The sequence below is a fragment of the Galeopterus variegatus genome, unplaced genomic scaffold (genome assembly GCF_000696425.1).
Source record: "Galeopterus variegatus unplaced genomic scaffold, G_variegatus-3.0.2 Scaffold2309, whole genome shotgun sequence".
NCBI lineage: Eukaryota > Metazoa > Chordata > Mammalia > Dermoptera > Cynocephalidae > Galeopterus > Galeopterus variegatus.
Window position 1 is genome coordinate 179,477 of NW_007728420.1, and position 13,998 is coordinate 193,474.

The 13,998-nt window shown below is 45.0% G+C and overlaps 1 protein-coding gene across 1 annotated transcript; it reads right to left on the minus strand.

Annotated features, from left to right (window-relative positions):
* Positions 1-9,225: 9,225 nt before the first annotated feature.
* Positions 9,226-13,937, minus strand: NOP16 (NOP16 nucleolar protein). Its single transcript, XM_008581255.1, has 5 exons — positions 13,714-13,937; positions 13,515-13,623; positions 12,166-12,235; positions 10,184-10,290; positions 9,226-9,459 (listed from the first exon to the last, which is right to left on the minus strand). Exons 1-5 carry the CDS (start codon positions 13,818-13,820, stop codon positions 9,316-9,318), a joined length of 537 nt encoding a protein of 178 aa, XP_008579477.1. The 5' UTR covers positions 13,821-13,937; the 3' UTR covers positions 9,226-9,315.
* Positions 13,938-13,998: the final 61 nt, after the last annotated feature.

Genomic DNA, 13,998 nt, shown 5'->3' on the forward strand with positions numbered 1-13,998 from the left:
ACCGGTCTGTATGTGGGATCCGAACCCTCGGCGGGAGCGCCGCCGCACTTCTCAAGCAGCGCACTAGCGCAGTGTGCCACCGGGCCGGCCCCTTTCCGTTAAATTTTTATTTTGTCAATATACAATGTATATGATTATTATGGTAGGCCAATTATTACATAATTACCTTCAGTCAGCCTCAATTTTGAGAGATTGATCAAAATCATGGGCACTGACACCATGTTCTGTCACCATCATGATGGACTTGTTTGATCTCAGAGTGGAATTCACAGTTTACAATGTTAAATTTGTTAGATGATTCTTTATGTCTTCTCCCTGTTTTTTAAACCATAATGGGACCATTTGAGATACAAAGGATGACTGCATACACATATGTAAGACTACAACACATCAGTGAGCCTGTTATGATGGCTATCAGGAGAGTAATATCAAGAAAGTGAAATGCATTCCTTAACTGGAGTCTCCACAAACTGAACTGATCAGAAGCAAACAAATCCAATTCAGACGATATGATTCAAAAATATTCGAGTCCAAGGCCACCCTGTTGGCAGACCCTTTGGGGAATAATAGTCATTAAGGACCATAGTTCACTGTAAAGTAGCCTGACTTAAAGAAGTATTCATTTTTGTGGTTAGTCTGGTAACACAAGTCATAGTGTTCTGGAGACCCACTAAAAGAAACAAAGATAAGAACACCTTGAAATAGCCAGTCTTGCCATCCACAGTTCAGGATGACCATAGACCAACTGCTAGCTGTTATGCAAACACATCATATGTTTCTTTCCCCTGAGAAATTTCCTTAAATATATTCCAGTGGCAGTATCTAGAGAAATAGCAATATCAGCCTCCTATTAAAAGAAGCTTCCTGGGCCTGGCCAGTTAGCTCATTTGGTTACAGTGCAGTGTTATAACACCAAGGTCAAGGGTTCAGATTCCTGTACCTGCCAGCTGCCAAAAAAAATAAATTAAGCTTTCTATTGTAGTAAAATCGGGAAATTTAAGTGCAGTGTTCAGTTTTGTTCAGCACCATATACAAGCCCCCAGTATGGGCAAACAGGATATCTAAAACTGCATGATATGTTTCGTTAAGTGTTTTTGTTGAACATGAATGTTCTCATCTGTCAGGATGGCCTCTAGGTATTTGAATTCCTGGGAGGTCTAACTGGCTACAGAAACCAAAACTTTCCCCAATTTATGCATTAACTTTTAATTCTATGCAGCCAGCCCCCTCTGCCACCAAGAGTGAGTCGCCAGGAACCCCACTGGAACCTTTTCTCAGTGGAAGCTAACAGTGTTGGTACTTGTATTTCTGTTGTTTATAACAGGATATCTGAAACTAGGTAACTTATAAAGAAACAAAATTTATTTTTTACAGATTGTAGGTGGGGAAGTCCACAGTCTAGGATGCTCATCCATTGAGGGCCTTCTTGGTGGTGGTCACCAAGGATGACACAGGGTATCACATGGTGAATGGGCTGAGCAAGAAAGCTAACCTCATTGCTCTCTTTTAAAGCCATCAGAACCACGCCCATATCCACCCATTAAACCATCAATGGATTGTGAGGGTACAGTTCTCACAATCTAGTCAACTCTTAAAGGTCACATGTTCATAACACTTTCAGTGGGGATTAAGTTTCCAATCACGAACTTTTAGGGGACACCTTTGACCCATAGCAGTACTAATTTCAGTTATTGACTGCTTTGACCTCCGATTATGAGAAATACAGGAACTTTCAGGGAAAGCTATTTGGAAGGCAGGAGTGAACCAGGCTGAGTAGCAATATCTGAACCAGTGAGGAGGTGGAACAGTAAGCAAATTCTCCAGACCCAATAGTGGCTCTTAGGGGCTGGAAAAGGAGGCCACTTGGTGGCATTTGAACAGGAGTCAGTTACATCTGCTCACCCATAAGTCTGCTAGCTCCTGAACAAAGGCCAATGGGAAGCTTATTCATGTGGTTGCCTTTATAGCATTCTGTAAAAGTGCATAACCAGGCTAGCCAGTTAGTTAAATTGGTTAGAACATGGTGTTGGTAACACCAAGGTCCAGGATTTGATCCCTGTACCAGCCAGCTGCCTCCCGACCCCCCCCAAAAAGATGAAAAGATGCACAATCACATTGAGTGGAAATGGAGTCTGCTGGATTTAACCTAGTGAGATTATATAAGCAATTGCTCACAGCCACCTAGGTAGTTCCCAGGAATGAGTACACGATGCCTGGAAGCACAATATACCTTGTGCAAGTAGCACCCAGACAGGTTTTCCACATTTGGCAGCAATTATGTTATTAGAAAGGTCAGGGTACCACCTCCAAGTGTAGGAAAGCAAGTAGTGATGTTCAGAATATCAAGGATAGCTTTCCACGCTTCCTTTGGGATTTCACGGTGACTCTCATTGGGAACACAGAAAACCACTGGCATTAATGGAATTGTTCCCTGAGTTTGGGGCATTAATTCACAAACCCAACAATCACTCTGGTTTCTTGCTAGAGCATTAGCCTTTGCTAAAGCCATCCAGAAGTTATGATCTCATGGATTTTTTTGAGGAAAGGGAAAGGATTAGGACAACAGGAAATAGGAAAGAGAGGAAAAAAGATAAGGCTTTCGTGATGGCAGAAAAGTCTTGATCTGTGATCTTGGGAAAGCCGTTCACGTCTAAGATGCCATCATCTCCTGGGGAAAACACCTCATCAGCTTAAAGTCTCCAACAGGTATACAGTTCCAGGACTCTGGAGGGGTCCTTTTGAGCTGTGAGATGTGGACCAAATGTTCAAGGTGCTGACGTTGTACTGTAGTGTGGAGACACTAGTCTCCAGCTTCTAGATTGTTGAGAGTTTGATTGTCCTCTGTGTTTCATGGGAAGCTGGTGAAAATATCCTTTGGCATAATTCATTAAAGCCTTGCAGTATTTAGTCATATCCGAGTTTAAGGGAGTAGGAGATACATGAAGTTCTCTTACCAGGGTCATAGACCTTCAAATAACTATTTCATCGGGGTCAATCTGTGTTTCCGAGTGAGAGTGGATCTGATTGCTGTCAAAGCCAATTGTAGTACTTTTGGCCAAAGCGGTCAAATTGATTTAGTTAATTTTGTTAATTTTGGTCTTAAAATGTCATTTGTCCTTTAAACCTTTCCAGAAGACTGAGGGTCATAGGGACAATAGTAATGCCATTGTGTTTATAACACCTTATTTAACTATTTTATAATTTGTTCAGTCAAGTGGACATTATCATTGGGGATTTTCCCAGAGATGCCCCATAAAGGCAACACATTTTCTTTTTCTTTTTTTTTTTTTTTTTCTTTTTGTCTTTTTCGTGACCGGGAACGGGATCGCAACCCTTGGTGTGGTGTCGCCCACACCACGCTCAGCCAGTGAGCGCACCTGGCCACTCCTATATAGGAACCAAACCCGCTGCGGGAGCGTCGCTGCGCTCCCAGCGCCGCACTCTCCCGAGTGCGCCACGGGCTCAGCCCAAAGGCAACACATTTTCTAATTTTCTTAGCTTCCTTCATACCATCACCTTTTCTACATGGGAAGCTTCTATCCAACCAGAAAAATACAAAATATTACAAGAACATATTGATACCCCATTGAGGGTGGCAGTTGAGTGAAGTCCATCCGTAAATGTTCAAATGGCCCATCAGGAGGGGGAAATATATTTTGCTTGTTCCATGGTGAGTTGGGGAGTGCAGAGCTTTTAACAATGGAAGCTTCAGGGACTCACGAAGGGTCAGGTGGCCAACTGGGCCCTCTGTGAGTCCACACTTAACATTAAATGTATATCCTTCCAGATACTAATTTTGTTTTTCCAAATCAGATGCAATGCACTGCTCGTTAGATAGGTAGTTGTTAGATAAGACAGTTGACTTCGATCAGTCTTATGGAGTTCATTCAAATTACACATCCTAACCGTTTCAGCACTAGCTGACTTAGCATAAAAATCTGCCAGGGTATTCCTTTGATAATCAGGTTCAGTTTTGCAGATATGGGCTTCAATCTTAATAATGGCAATTTGTGATAGCAACAGGATAGCAGAAAGGAGTTCATCCACTTGGATTCAGTTTTTAATGGGAGTTCCAGTAGCAGTGAGAAACCCTCTTTGTTTCCTTCCATAGCATGCCAAAATCGTGGACTACTCCAAAAGCATATCTGCTAATTGTATAAATATTTGCTGACTTGCCTGTAGCTGCTATATGACAAGTTTGGGCGAGAGCAAACGCTCTCCAGGTTGAGCCAACTTAGAGATGAGTCTCCTTTTCAGTTAACTTTATTTTGGGTTGTAACAGCATATCCTGCCAAAGAATAATTTCAAATGATGTTAGTCTACTTGTTTAAAAATTCATTTAATAGACTTTCTACAGCATGTGGAACTTGCAAAGAAAGTTTATTCCCTAAAACCAGCTCAGATGAAGCTTCTAACTGGTCTGGCTGCTGCCACCAGTGCCTTTAAACAATTAGAATATGTTTTAGCTATTGAGTCTAATTGAAGGTTATAATATGAAATATAATATAAAATGTATGTGTACATTTTCCCCCATGCTATTGGGTAAAAACTCCTAATGCCTGCTTGTCATACTTAGGAATGAACAAGGTGAGGGGTTCAGTATAATTTGGAAGTCCTGGAACAGCTGTATCTGTAACTTTGCATCCTGGTTTATGTTTCCTAATTAGACTGCTAAGTTGAGAACTAAGTCCATTTATGTAGAGAGCAGGTAATGCCATTGCTGTCCCTGTAGGTTTCACAAATAGTGTTTCTAAACAAGCTGTACAATCTGAAACTGATTTATCTTTTTTTGTCTGTGAGAATGTATAATTGATCAGATTTTTGTGGAAAACCTTAGAGATTGAATTTAAAAGATTTTCTGCAATTCTAGCTTTTTTATGCCCTTCTTTTGAGGTTTTGGAGGGGTCTTTAATATCCTCCTCAGGTTCTCTCTATTCTGTTGTTGCCATTCATTTTTGAGCTTTACCAGGTCCCAATATCATGTGGGTAAATTGGTAAAGGTTAGGGATTACTGGATTGTAAGATCCCATTAGGATTCCAGATTCCTTGGTGAATTTTTGAGGACTTTTTCTTGGATTAGGGAAGTCTGTCGTAATGGCTCTAAGCTCAGTTCTAGACAATGGAGTGAAAGTGGTTGCAGGAGGCAGCCCTGGTTGATCAGAGGGTCTCACTTTGTAAGGCACTTGTCTAACTTGCCATTTTTGCATATCCTCAAGGTGAAAAGGTAATTGAGCAAAAAGGTTAGTGGACTCAGCGTGTTGAGGTAGAGGTGGCTAGAGAGACAAAGCGGCCGGGGCTCAGTAAAGCTGCAGTCCTCTTTTGCCATGTCCTCAGAGTGCTGCTATGCCTTTCATTGGCTTTTTGTAAAGAATCTTTTGGGGGGAACACTTACTCTGTTTTATGGAATAACATGTTGCCCAACTCTAGAACCACTATAAAGTCAATTGAGATCTTTAAAAAATAAAAAAAGAATCTTTTAGGGAGGCAATCTTTGACTAGTTTAATCTTTTAGATGCTTCTGCATGCCAATTAAAAATGCACCCCATTGTTTTTGTGGGTTTTTGATCTTTTATTTTCTAATGTGCCCCACAAATAAACAGTTTTGTCTAAATTAAAACTTCCACATCGTGGCCATTTAAATTCTTAAGTTGTTTCTAGTAAGGTTAACCCATTTTTCTAAAAATACACAAGTTCTGGGTCTATAATTCTTATACATAAAATTAGCTGGAGTCTCAGATTCCTTGGATTGAGACAAACGCATTATCAAAATGGTATATACCCAAGGCCTCTTAACTGAATCCAGTCAATTGTCAGACCCAATCAGAGTGCACTAAAGGTCCGGGTGCCACCCCTTCTGATACTTGTACAGGATATAAGCATTCTAGTGGTCTATGGGTGTGCCTCACTGTGTTTCTGGTCAACAGCTGCATATCTCTGGTGGAGCTGCTGGCCTGTCCTCCAGGCAGTGTGCCAGACAGTGCTCGTCTGCTCTGTTTTCTACCATGCCTAGACTGGGCAAAGTGGGCAAACAGGCCTTAACAGCATCACCTAACTATCTGGCCTTATGCTTTTACCTGGCTGCTTCTGAATATGACTTTCTGATTCAGGAGCCCAGATCGCTTGGTCTTAGGAACCAGTCCAGTTACCTGAAGCTTCTCATCTCAAAGTGAGGTCCTTTATCTAACCTGGGTGAAACTGTATTTCCCCCACTGCTGCAACCTCATAACTGTCATAAGCTGAGCTTGGGAACACAGGGTTAAATGTCGGGGCAGCTCTCATGTTCTAACGAAGACAGCTGGAGGGAAGGCTCTAGATCTGAGAGCAAGTGGCACTGGCTATGCAGTGTTTGCTCTTCACATGGAAGGGAAACCTCCACTTAACTTAGCAGTAAAGCCTGTGCCTGGATCATTCACTTGGCACTTTTCCTGTTGCTCTTCCTTTGGGAAGAAGCCACGCTAGCCCAGAGTGTAGACATTTGGATGGTTGGGGTAAGATGGCTCTTGATGCTGCTGGGACCAACACCTTGGACTGACTGCCCAACCCAAGAAGCCACCTCTGGTAACGCTTGGTGCTCAGAACTGCAGGCTTTAAGTTTGTGCTGATGCAGTGGTATTCGGCTAGAAGGACTGGGAAGGAGGTGAAGTCAGTCTGTCCGTCACAACCTCTCAGTGTTCCATGGAGAGGTGCTAAAGAAATCTGACAGTGCTTGCCTGTCTCCCTGAATGAAACACCACATTCTCAAAAAAACATTTTTACTCACCTTTGGAAAACATTTTGTTGATCATATGCTAGTTTAGGAGGAATTGCCACCATTTTAAACCAGCTGCTGAAGCTTGCCTGTGGTGTCTGTCCTCATGCAGCGGCTGCCCAGACCTCAGACCTGAGGTCGTCCGAACAGACCGAACAGACCGCCCTCTCACATTTGCTATCTGCTCACACATCATCAGAGGGTGTGATTTTGAATACTAAGTCCTTTCTACTAGCTATGAAAAGGAGAACCTCCAACTTTTCCTCTGCTGCCTCTGGAAGATATACCCATTAAGGGTCACGGGGATTTCCATCCAAGGTCTAGAAGTAAGGGGGCCTTGCTCTCTCAGCCCATGTCATGTAAACCCAGACCCACAGGGTTGCCAAGGACAAACTGCATAAAATGGAGTGTCAACGGCTGTTTGAGCTACACAATAAATGCCAAAGCTCTGATATGGTTTCATTTGAATTCTCATTTTGAGGATGGTGTGCTGAGTGCTTACAGTTCCTATGAGAGGCAGCTATGGAGGGTGGTTCCAGAACACCTCCTCATGATGCAATAACTTGTCAAACAGCAAGGTCCAGTTCTCTAGCCCTTCAGCCCATGTAGAAGTGGGAGGGGGGCGGGGGGGAAGGAACATCAGCTTGGCCTAACTCAGTACCTATTGGGAGGTATCCAAACCCTTCTCCCACTCCTTGGGAGTTCTGCCTAGAGGATGGAAGGAAGTCTTCTGCTTCCACGCTGGAAGGCAAAAGAGAGGCCACAGAGCCATGTAGTCCATTCCACAAGCATTCCCCAGCACCTGCCTTGGGCCAGGCTCTGGATTCCCTGGCAAGGTCACTGCACTCAAGATCAGTCTGGCAGGGTTGTCAAGCAAATTAAAATGCAGTTGTGGTTGTGGAAGGTATTGCTACAGGAAGTCTGGGGGGTGGAGACTACAGAACAATTATGTCCTGAGGAAAGGGGATAGCGGCAAAGAAGGCTTCCTAAAGTTGGCACTTTAACTGGGTAAGGAAGGTAAGGAGATGGCCTAGTCAAAGACCTGAATTTGGGATCCTGTGGAGGAAGATGTAAGTTATGAGGCCATATATAAGGCCCTCAGAAGCTCTGCTACATACTAGATCCTAAAGACTACTTTCAGTGCTTACAGTGGCCTGTCACTGCTGAAGTCTAAGACTGGGGACAATAAGGGGGGTTAGGGGAACTTCTCAGCCTTCCTTGATAGTATGGGTGGATGGGCTGCCTTCAGAGGTCAAGGGAAAGGACAGCAAGCAGAAGGCCAAGGCTTAGTTGTTAGACTTTATGTCAAATCCCACTCTGACACCTCTCCAGCCTGTTTCCTTAACCTGTAAGATGAGGATAAAATCATGCACCTTACAGGGTTTCACATTAAATGATCTGTGTAAAATCACCAAGCCCTTCTTTTTTTTTTTTTTTAAAAGATGACCGGTAAGGGGATCTTAACCCTTGGCTTGGTGCTGTCAGCACCACGCTCAGCCAGTGAGCAAACCGGCCATCTCTATATAGGATCTGAACCCGTGGTCTTGGTGTTATCATCACCGCACTCTCCCGAGTGAGCCATGGGACGGCCCTGCCAAGCCCTTCTTTTCAAGAGCAGTGAGAAGAGAAATATTATAGGTGCTTCTAGGAGAAACCTTGGGAATGACAGGATTTTTGTATTATTAATAGTTGGGGATAAATTATCAGGACTTAAGAAAATGCCTAGTGACTACCCCACACCCTGCCTGTGATCCTGCTATGTAATAAGCATCACCTCACATGCAACTGAGTCAGGCAGGCCTGGCCCCAAAGGATGGCCAAGGTATACGTACCCCTGTACTTGGCACACAAGAGTGGTATTCAGTAGTCCACCACAGTCCCAGAAGGCAGGTTTGGGGGGCCTTGGATTCACTTCAGGCCAAGGCCAACACAAACAATCCAAAGAAAAGCAGAGATGGCAGGTCACTTGGAGGGCAGACCAGGAGTTCACCTCCTTACCCTCTGGCAGCCAAGCCACAGCTGGACTCAGGCTAGGGCCATGGAGAATCAGTCTACCCGCCCCCAGCCTACAGGTGGGACCATGGGTCCCAGCAAGTTTCTGTAGAAGGCAACTGCTATGCAGAAAACCAATGCAGAGAAAAATACAGAGGAGGAAGGAGGCTGTGCCTACAAGGGCAGGTGAATGTGGCACATGCCACTGGGCTGAATGGCCTCTCTGCCCTGATAGATTTTCCCTGGGGCAGCCCTAGGGCTTGTTGGGAGGGGTAAATACAAAACCATCAGAGAAATAAAATATCCTTGTTTTATTATGTATAGACTATGTTCAAATAAACCCCCCACTCTGAAAATAGGTTCTGGCTTTTCCATGAGCCCCCAGAATATGAATTGGAGCCTCAAGAGATAGCTCTTTTCCCAGAAGGGGAGTGTATGAGTGTGTGTGAGTGTGTGACTGCTTGATTACATGGGATTTGACCAGCCTCTTTTGAAGCCACACACCAGTCCTTGCCATATACCCCAACTCCAGCTTCAATGGTCAGGAGGAAGCCTCAACCTGGGTCAGGTGTAAGTCACTCAACTTCCATATTATTCTTCTGCAAAGAATCGATGAAAGCTTGCCACTCTGCTGGGTAAAAGCGTTTGTAGACGTTGATCTTATTCCGAATCTGTTTTGGGGTATCTTGATAGTAATTCTTCTCATCCCGGGCCATGGCCTGAGAAGGGAGAAGGGTCATTTGAAGAGGGCTGGACAGGTAAATGTTCAAATCCTAGCTCTGCCTGAGTTGGACAAGTCATTTCCTGACCCCGAAGTCCAGATTCCTCACCTCAAAAGCCATGGTGCAGTGTTGTAGCACCAAGGTCAAGGGTTCGGATACCCATCCCAGCTAGCCATCACCCCCCACAAAAAAAAGCCATGGTATATGTGGAGCCCTTCTGCACTGAGGGTCTGGGGAAATGGGTGCAAATGTTCTCAGAGACCAGGCAGGCCTGAGAGTCCAGTGAGCTGGGCAGGAGATGGGCCCAGCTGAGGAGCTCATGCTCCATCTGTAGCCAACTAATCCTACCTGGACACACGAGTTCAGTGTAGGCAGATCTTTCAATTTTTAAAAGCAGCCAAAAATATGGACTTCTATTTGAATCCTCCCATAATTAAAATGGCAACTAGTTCAAGCTCTTTAAAAATACCATGCGATCAAAGTAACATACCTGTGAATGGGATACAAACCGCAGGCCACTCAGTTTATCCCTGCTGTAAGCACTCTGTTCATATTAGATCCCCATCAACGGGATCTATATCCTAGAGTCTCTCTTTCCTCCCTTCCTTTCCACTCAGCCCCAGGAAACAGGCACTAGGCAAGCACATCAGGCCATGAACAGTCCAGGGTGCCTTCAAGAACCAGCCCAAGTGGTTCTTCCTGTCAGGCTTAAACCACTCACCTTATAGTCCTCTCCATGGTTCTCCACCATGTAGCGTACATAGTCAATGAGGTCCCGGGACAGGGTATTTCCTTTCTTTTCTGGGAGGCTGGCTTCTGCTTCCAGGTCTGGGGTGAGAGATGCCAGGAGACAGGGAATGAGGCTTTGCCTTCTGCACTATCTGAGCTGTCCAATCACCCCTTCACCCAGTCCCAGGACCTAAGAATTGCTGCACCAACCACCTGGTGGTCTTTGCCTCCCCATTCCAAAATTCATTGCTGGAACCTTCCTCCTCAGCCCCTGATCCCAGGATCTGCCTCCTGTGACCCAACCATCTATCAGTGTCACAACTATCTGGAAGGTAAATCTCTTCTCTCCAGGCCTCAGATGTATTTAAGAGGAAGGCACCAAACTAATAACTCTGCTTAGTGCCAGGTCCTGGGGATAGAGAGATGAAGATACACTGCCTGCCCACAGTGCCGGACTCCCTTCCAGCTGTAAGACTCTCAGAGAACCTCTTTTCTTGAAGTATTACACCAGCACATGAAATAGAAAAGTCTGAATAAATGAGAACTAGAGCTGGAGGAACCACGACCTGAAGCTGGGCCCAGGCACCTCACTGCTCCATGTGAGGGAAAAATCCAGGCTGTGGAGCTAATAATGGTGTTACTTTTAAAATAGCTAGGCAAATACTCCCTCGTTTCTCATCTATGAGGGGAGAAAAATATCTACCTCATAGAAATGAGGTAGTCAAATCTTGTCCAGGGGTTAGGTGCTCACATTGCTTATAATCACAATTATCTTTGATATGGTTGCCAGCGACTAGAGGTTGGGGAAAATGGGGAGTTGTTGTGTAATGGGTATAGCTTCAGTTTTGCAAAATGAAAAAGTTTTGGAGCTCTGTTGCACAACAATGCGAATATACTTACATTATTGAACTGTACACTAAAAATGTTTAAAGGGGCTGGCTGGTTAGCTCAGTTGGTTAGAGCACATGTTGATAACATAAAGGTCAAGGGTTCAGATCCCTTTACCAGCTAGCCACCAAAAAAAAAAAAAAGAAAAGAAAAGGGGTAAATGTTATGTAATGTAATTTTTTTAGAATTAAAAATTTTTTGTTTTTGACTAAAATACACATGGCTTTTTATATAGTCCTGTGCAGTAATCCTGATGAGTACTGAGATAAACTAAAGACAGGAATTCAAGGAATTCTATATTAAATGTCTAGCCATTCAAATCCTTTTAGCTTCAGGAGAGCTGATAAAAATCCCCAACAGGTAATGGGAAGGATGGGTGAAGAATTCCAGAGAATTCCTGCTTTCCTGCCAGGGTTTACTCTCTTCTGTTTGGACGTTCAATCTCTATAGCTTTAATACATGAAATCAATTTGTCTTTGGAAAGATTAGATGAGATGGTGGACTCTTTAAAAATCGGTTGAGGGCCGGCCCTGTGGCTCACTCGGGAGAGTGCGGCGCTAGTAGCGCTGAGGCCATGGGTTCGGATCCTATATAGGGATGGCCGGTGCGCTCACTGGCTGAGCGTGGTGCAGACAACACCGTGCCAAGGGTCGCGATCCCCTTAAAAAGCTGAGGCCATGGGTTCGGATCCTATATAGGGATGGCCGGTGCGCTCACTGGCTGAGCGTGGTGCAGACAACACCGTGCCAAGGGTCGCGATCCCCTTAAAAAAAAAAAATCGGTTCATCCTCAAATTCATGAGAAGCCTAACACATGCTTGAGACTTAATGGTTTCTTTTCTAATCATTTCAGGCATCTTGCTACGTCCTCCCTGAACATCTCTGACCTTAGTTCACACACTTCAGTTTAGTCAGTAGACTGAAACGTCCCAGGAGGGGTCACGGTCCCAATTCTGTGAACCCTAGACCAGCTCACTTCTCTCCTGTCAACTTTGGTTTCTCCATTTGTAAAATGGGGACTTCTGAGGGACTTTTCCAGTTCTGACAGTGCAGGATGGTGACCTACAGGAATATGGCCCACACCTACCATTTAGCACATAGGGCTTCCGCACCAGCTCCTTAGGCCTTTCCTCTACATCCACGTCCACAGCCTTCACCTGCAGAAACACAGCCTGTGAGACCAGTAGACAGAGGAAGGATCGCTGATAAGGGAAAGTTCTAGAGGCTCCTGCCCATCCCAACACAACTACATTACCCATAAGAATCCCTACCCAAGGTCAGAAAGAACGAGGTAGCAAGGAGAACCATCACCCTGGAGGATTCAACAACTAGAATCCATGGTTCCCAAAAGAAACCCAAGGAAGAGGCTAGTCAGTTAACTCAGTGCGGTGTTGTAACACCAAGGTCAAGGGTTCGGATCCCTGCACAAGCCAGCTGCCAAAAAGAAAAAAAAGGAAACACAAGCAAGCAATTCATTTTTCTGTGCCTTTCTATAAAATAGGTATAACATTCCTTGCTTTCCTCACTTGTTTTGTGATAATTGAGTAAAACAATGCACATGAAAGTGTCTTATGATTTACAATGAGGAGGACAGGTTGGGTATCTTCTCTTTGGGGAGGAGCTACCTGGCACTGGCTATAGCTTCACATTTGTTCAAGAAACAGTAGAGCTACAAAGGAATAAAAAGAAACTTGCCTAACGGCAATGGGACAAATTCATTCAGCAAGCCCATTCACTAGGTTAACTATTTATTGTGCACTTGTCACATCCAAAACACGCTGGGGATTTAGTAGAAAACAAAACACAAAGTCCTGTCATCAAGGAGATTATGTTGGGGGGAAGAGGCACAAAAAATAAACAGGTAAGCAAATGAATAAACATACAGTATGCTATATGTACTTACAAGTGCTATGAGTTAAAATAACGCAGGGAAGAGGTTACTGAATAAAGAAGGATGCTATGTTTCTGAAAGTTTGAAAGAGTGGTCCAGAAAAAGACTTATTTGGGAGAAACTAAACCTAGGGAACCCTCAGACCAAGGATGACTGAACGACTGGGGGAAGGTATAAGAAACAGTAAAGATCCCAAACTCTGGGTAGTCCTTGTTAGTAAAGTTAAGGACAGAAAAAGTAAATTCTGGAAAATACCATGCGATGCCAAAGGACCAAACAGTTTAATTTCAGAGTACAAAAACTGAGTGGAGGAGGAAAGGGAAAGCCCCAACCCAGGTCCAAATGTGTGCTGGGGAGGGAGTGTGAAGGAGGTCGTAAAGGGACCCCTGACCACAGTTAGTGCAGGCTGAGCAGGCTGACCGTGGGGAGGTCGCAAACATGGGAAAGACGTGAGGGAGGTAATGGACAGGATCAAGTTCCGAAACCCAGCTAAATACGGGAAGATGGAAGCGGGGGCAAGAGCCGGTACCCTGTCACGTCAGTACCTTTCTCTTACGGAGGGGCACCGCCTTGTTGGGGTCCATAGCCAACCCCATCTCGGCCAGGTTTTGCCGCACAGATTTCGCGTGGTCCCAGGCATGTCGGATATGAGAGCTGCCGACAAACACAGAGAGATTGCGGATCCGTCATCTCGAGGGCCGTCCGGGTCCAGACGCCCTGCCTCCCGAACCCCGGCCCCCTCACCACTCGATCTTCGGCGCTGCCTTCCGTCGAGCATTCCGGTTCAGACGCTTTCGGTTGACATTGTAACCGAACTTCTGCCTTCGGGTCTTGCCCTTGGCCTTAGGCATCGCGCCGACCACGACAACAGCAGCTCACACTCGTGCGGCTCACTCTCAGAACCTCGTGTAAAAAACTTCTTCCGGGGCCAGCCCGGTGGCGCACTGCTACAGTGCGCCGCTTGGGAGCATGGCGGCCGCTCCCGCCGAGGGTTCGGATCCCCCATACAGACCGGTTCCCGCTCACTGG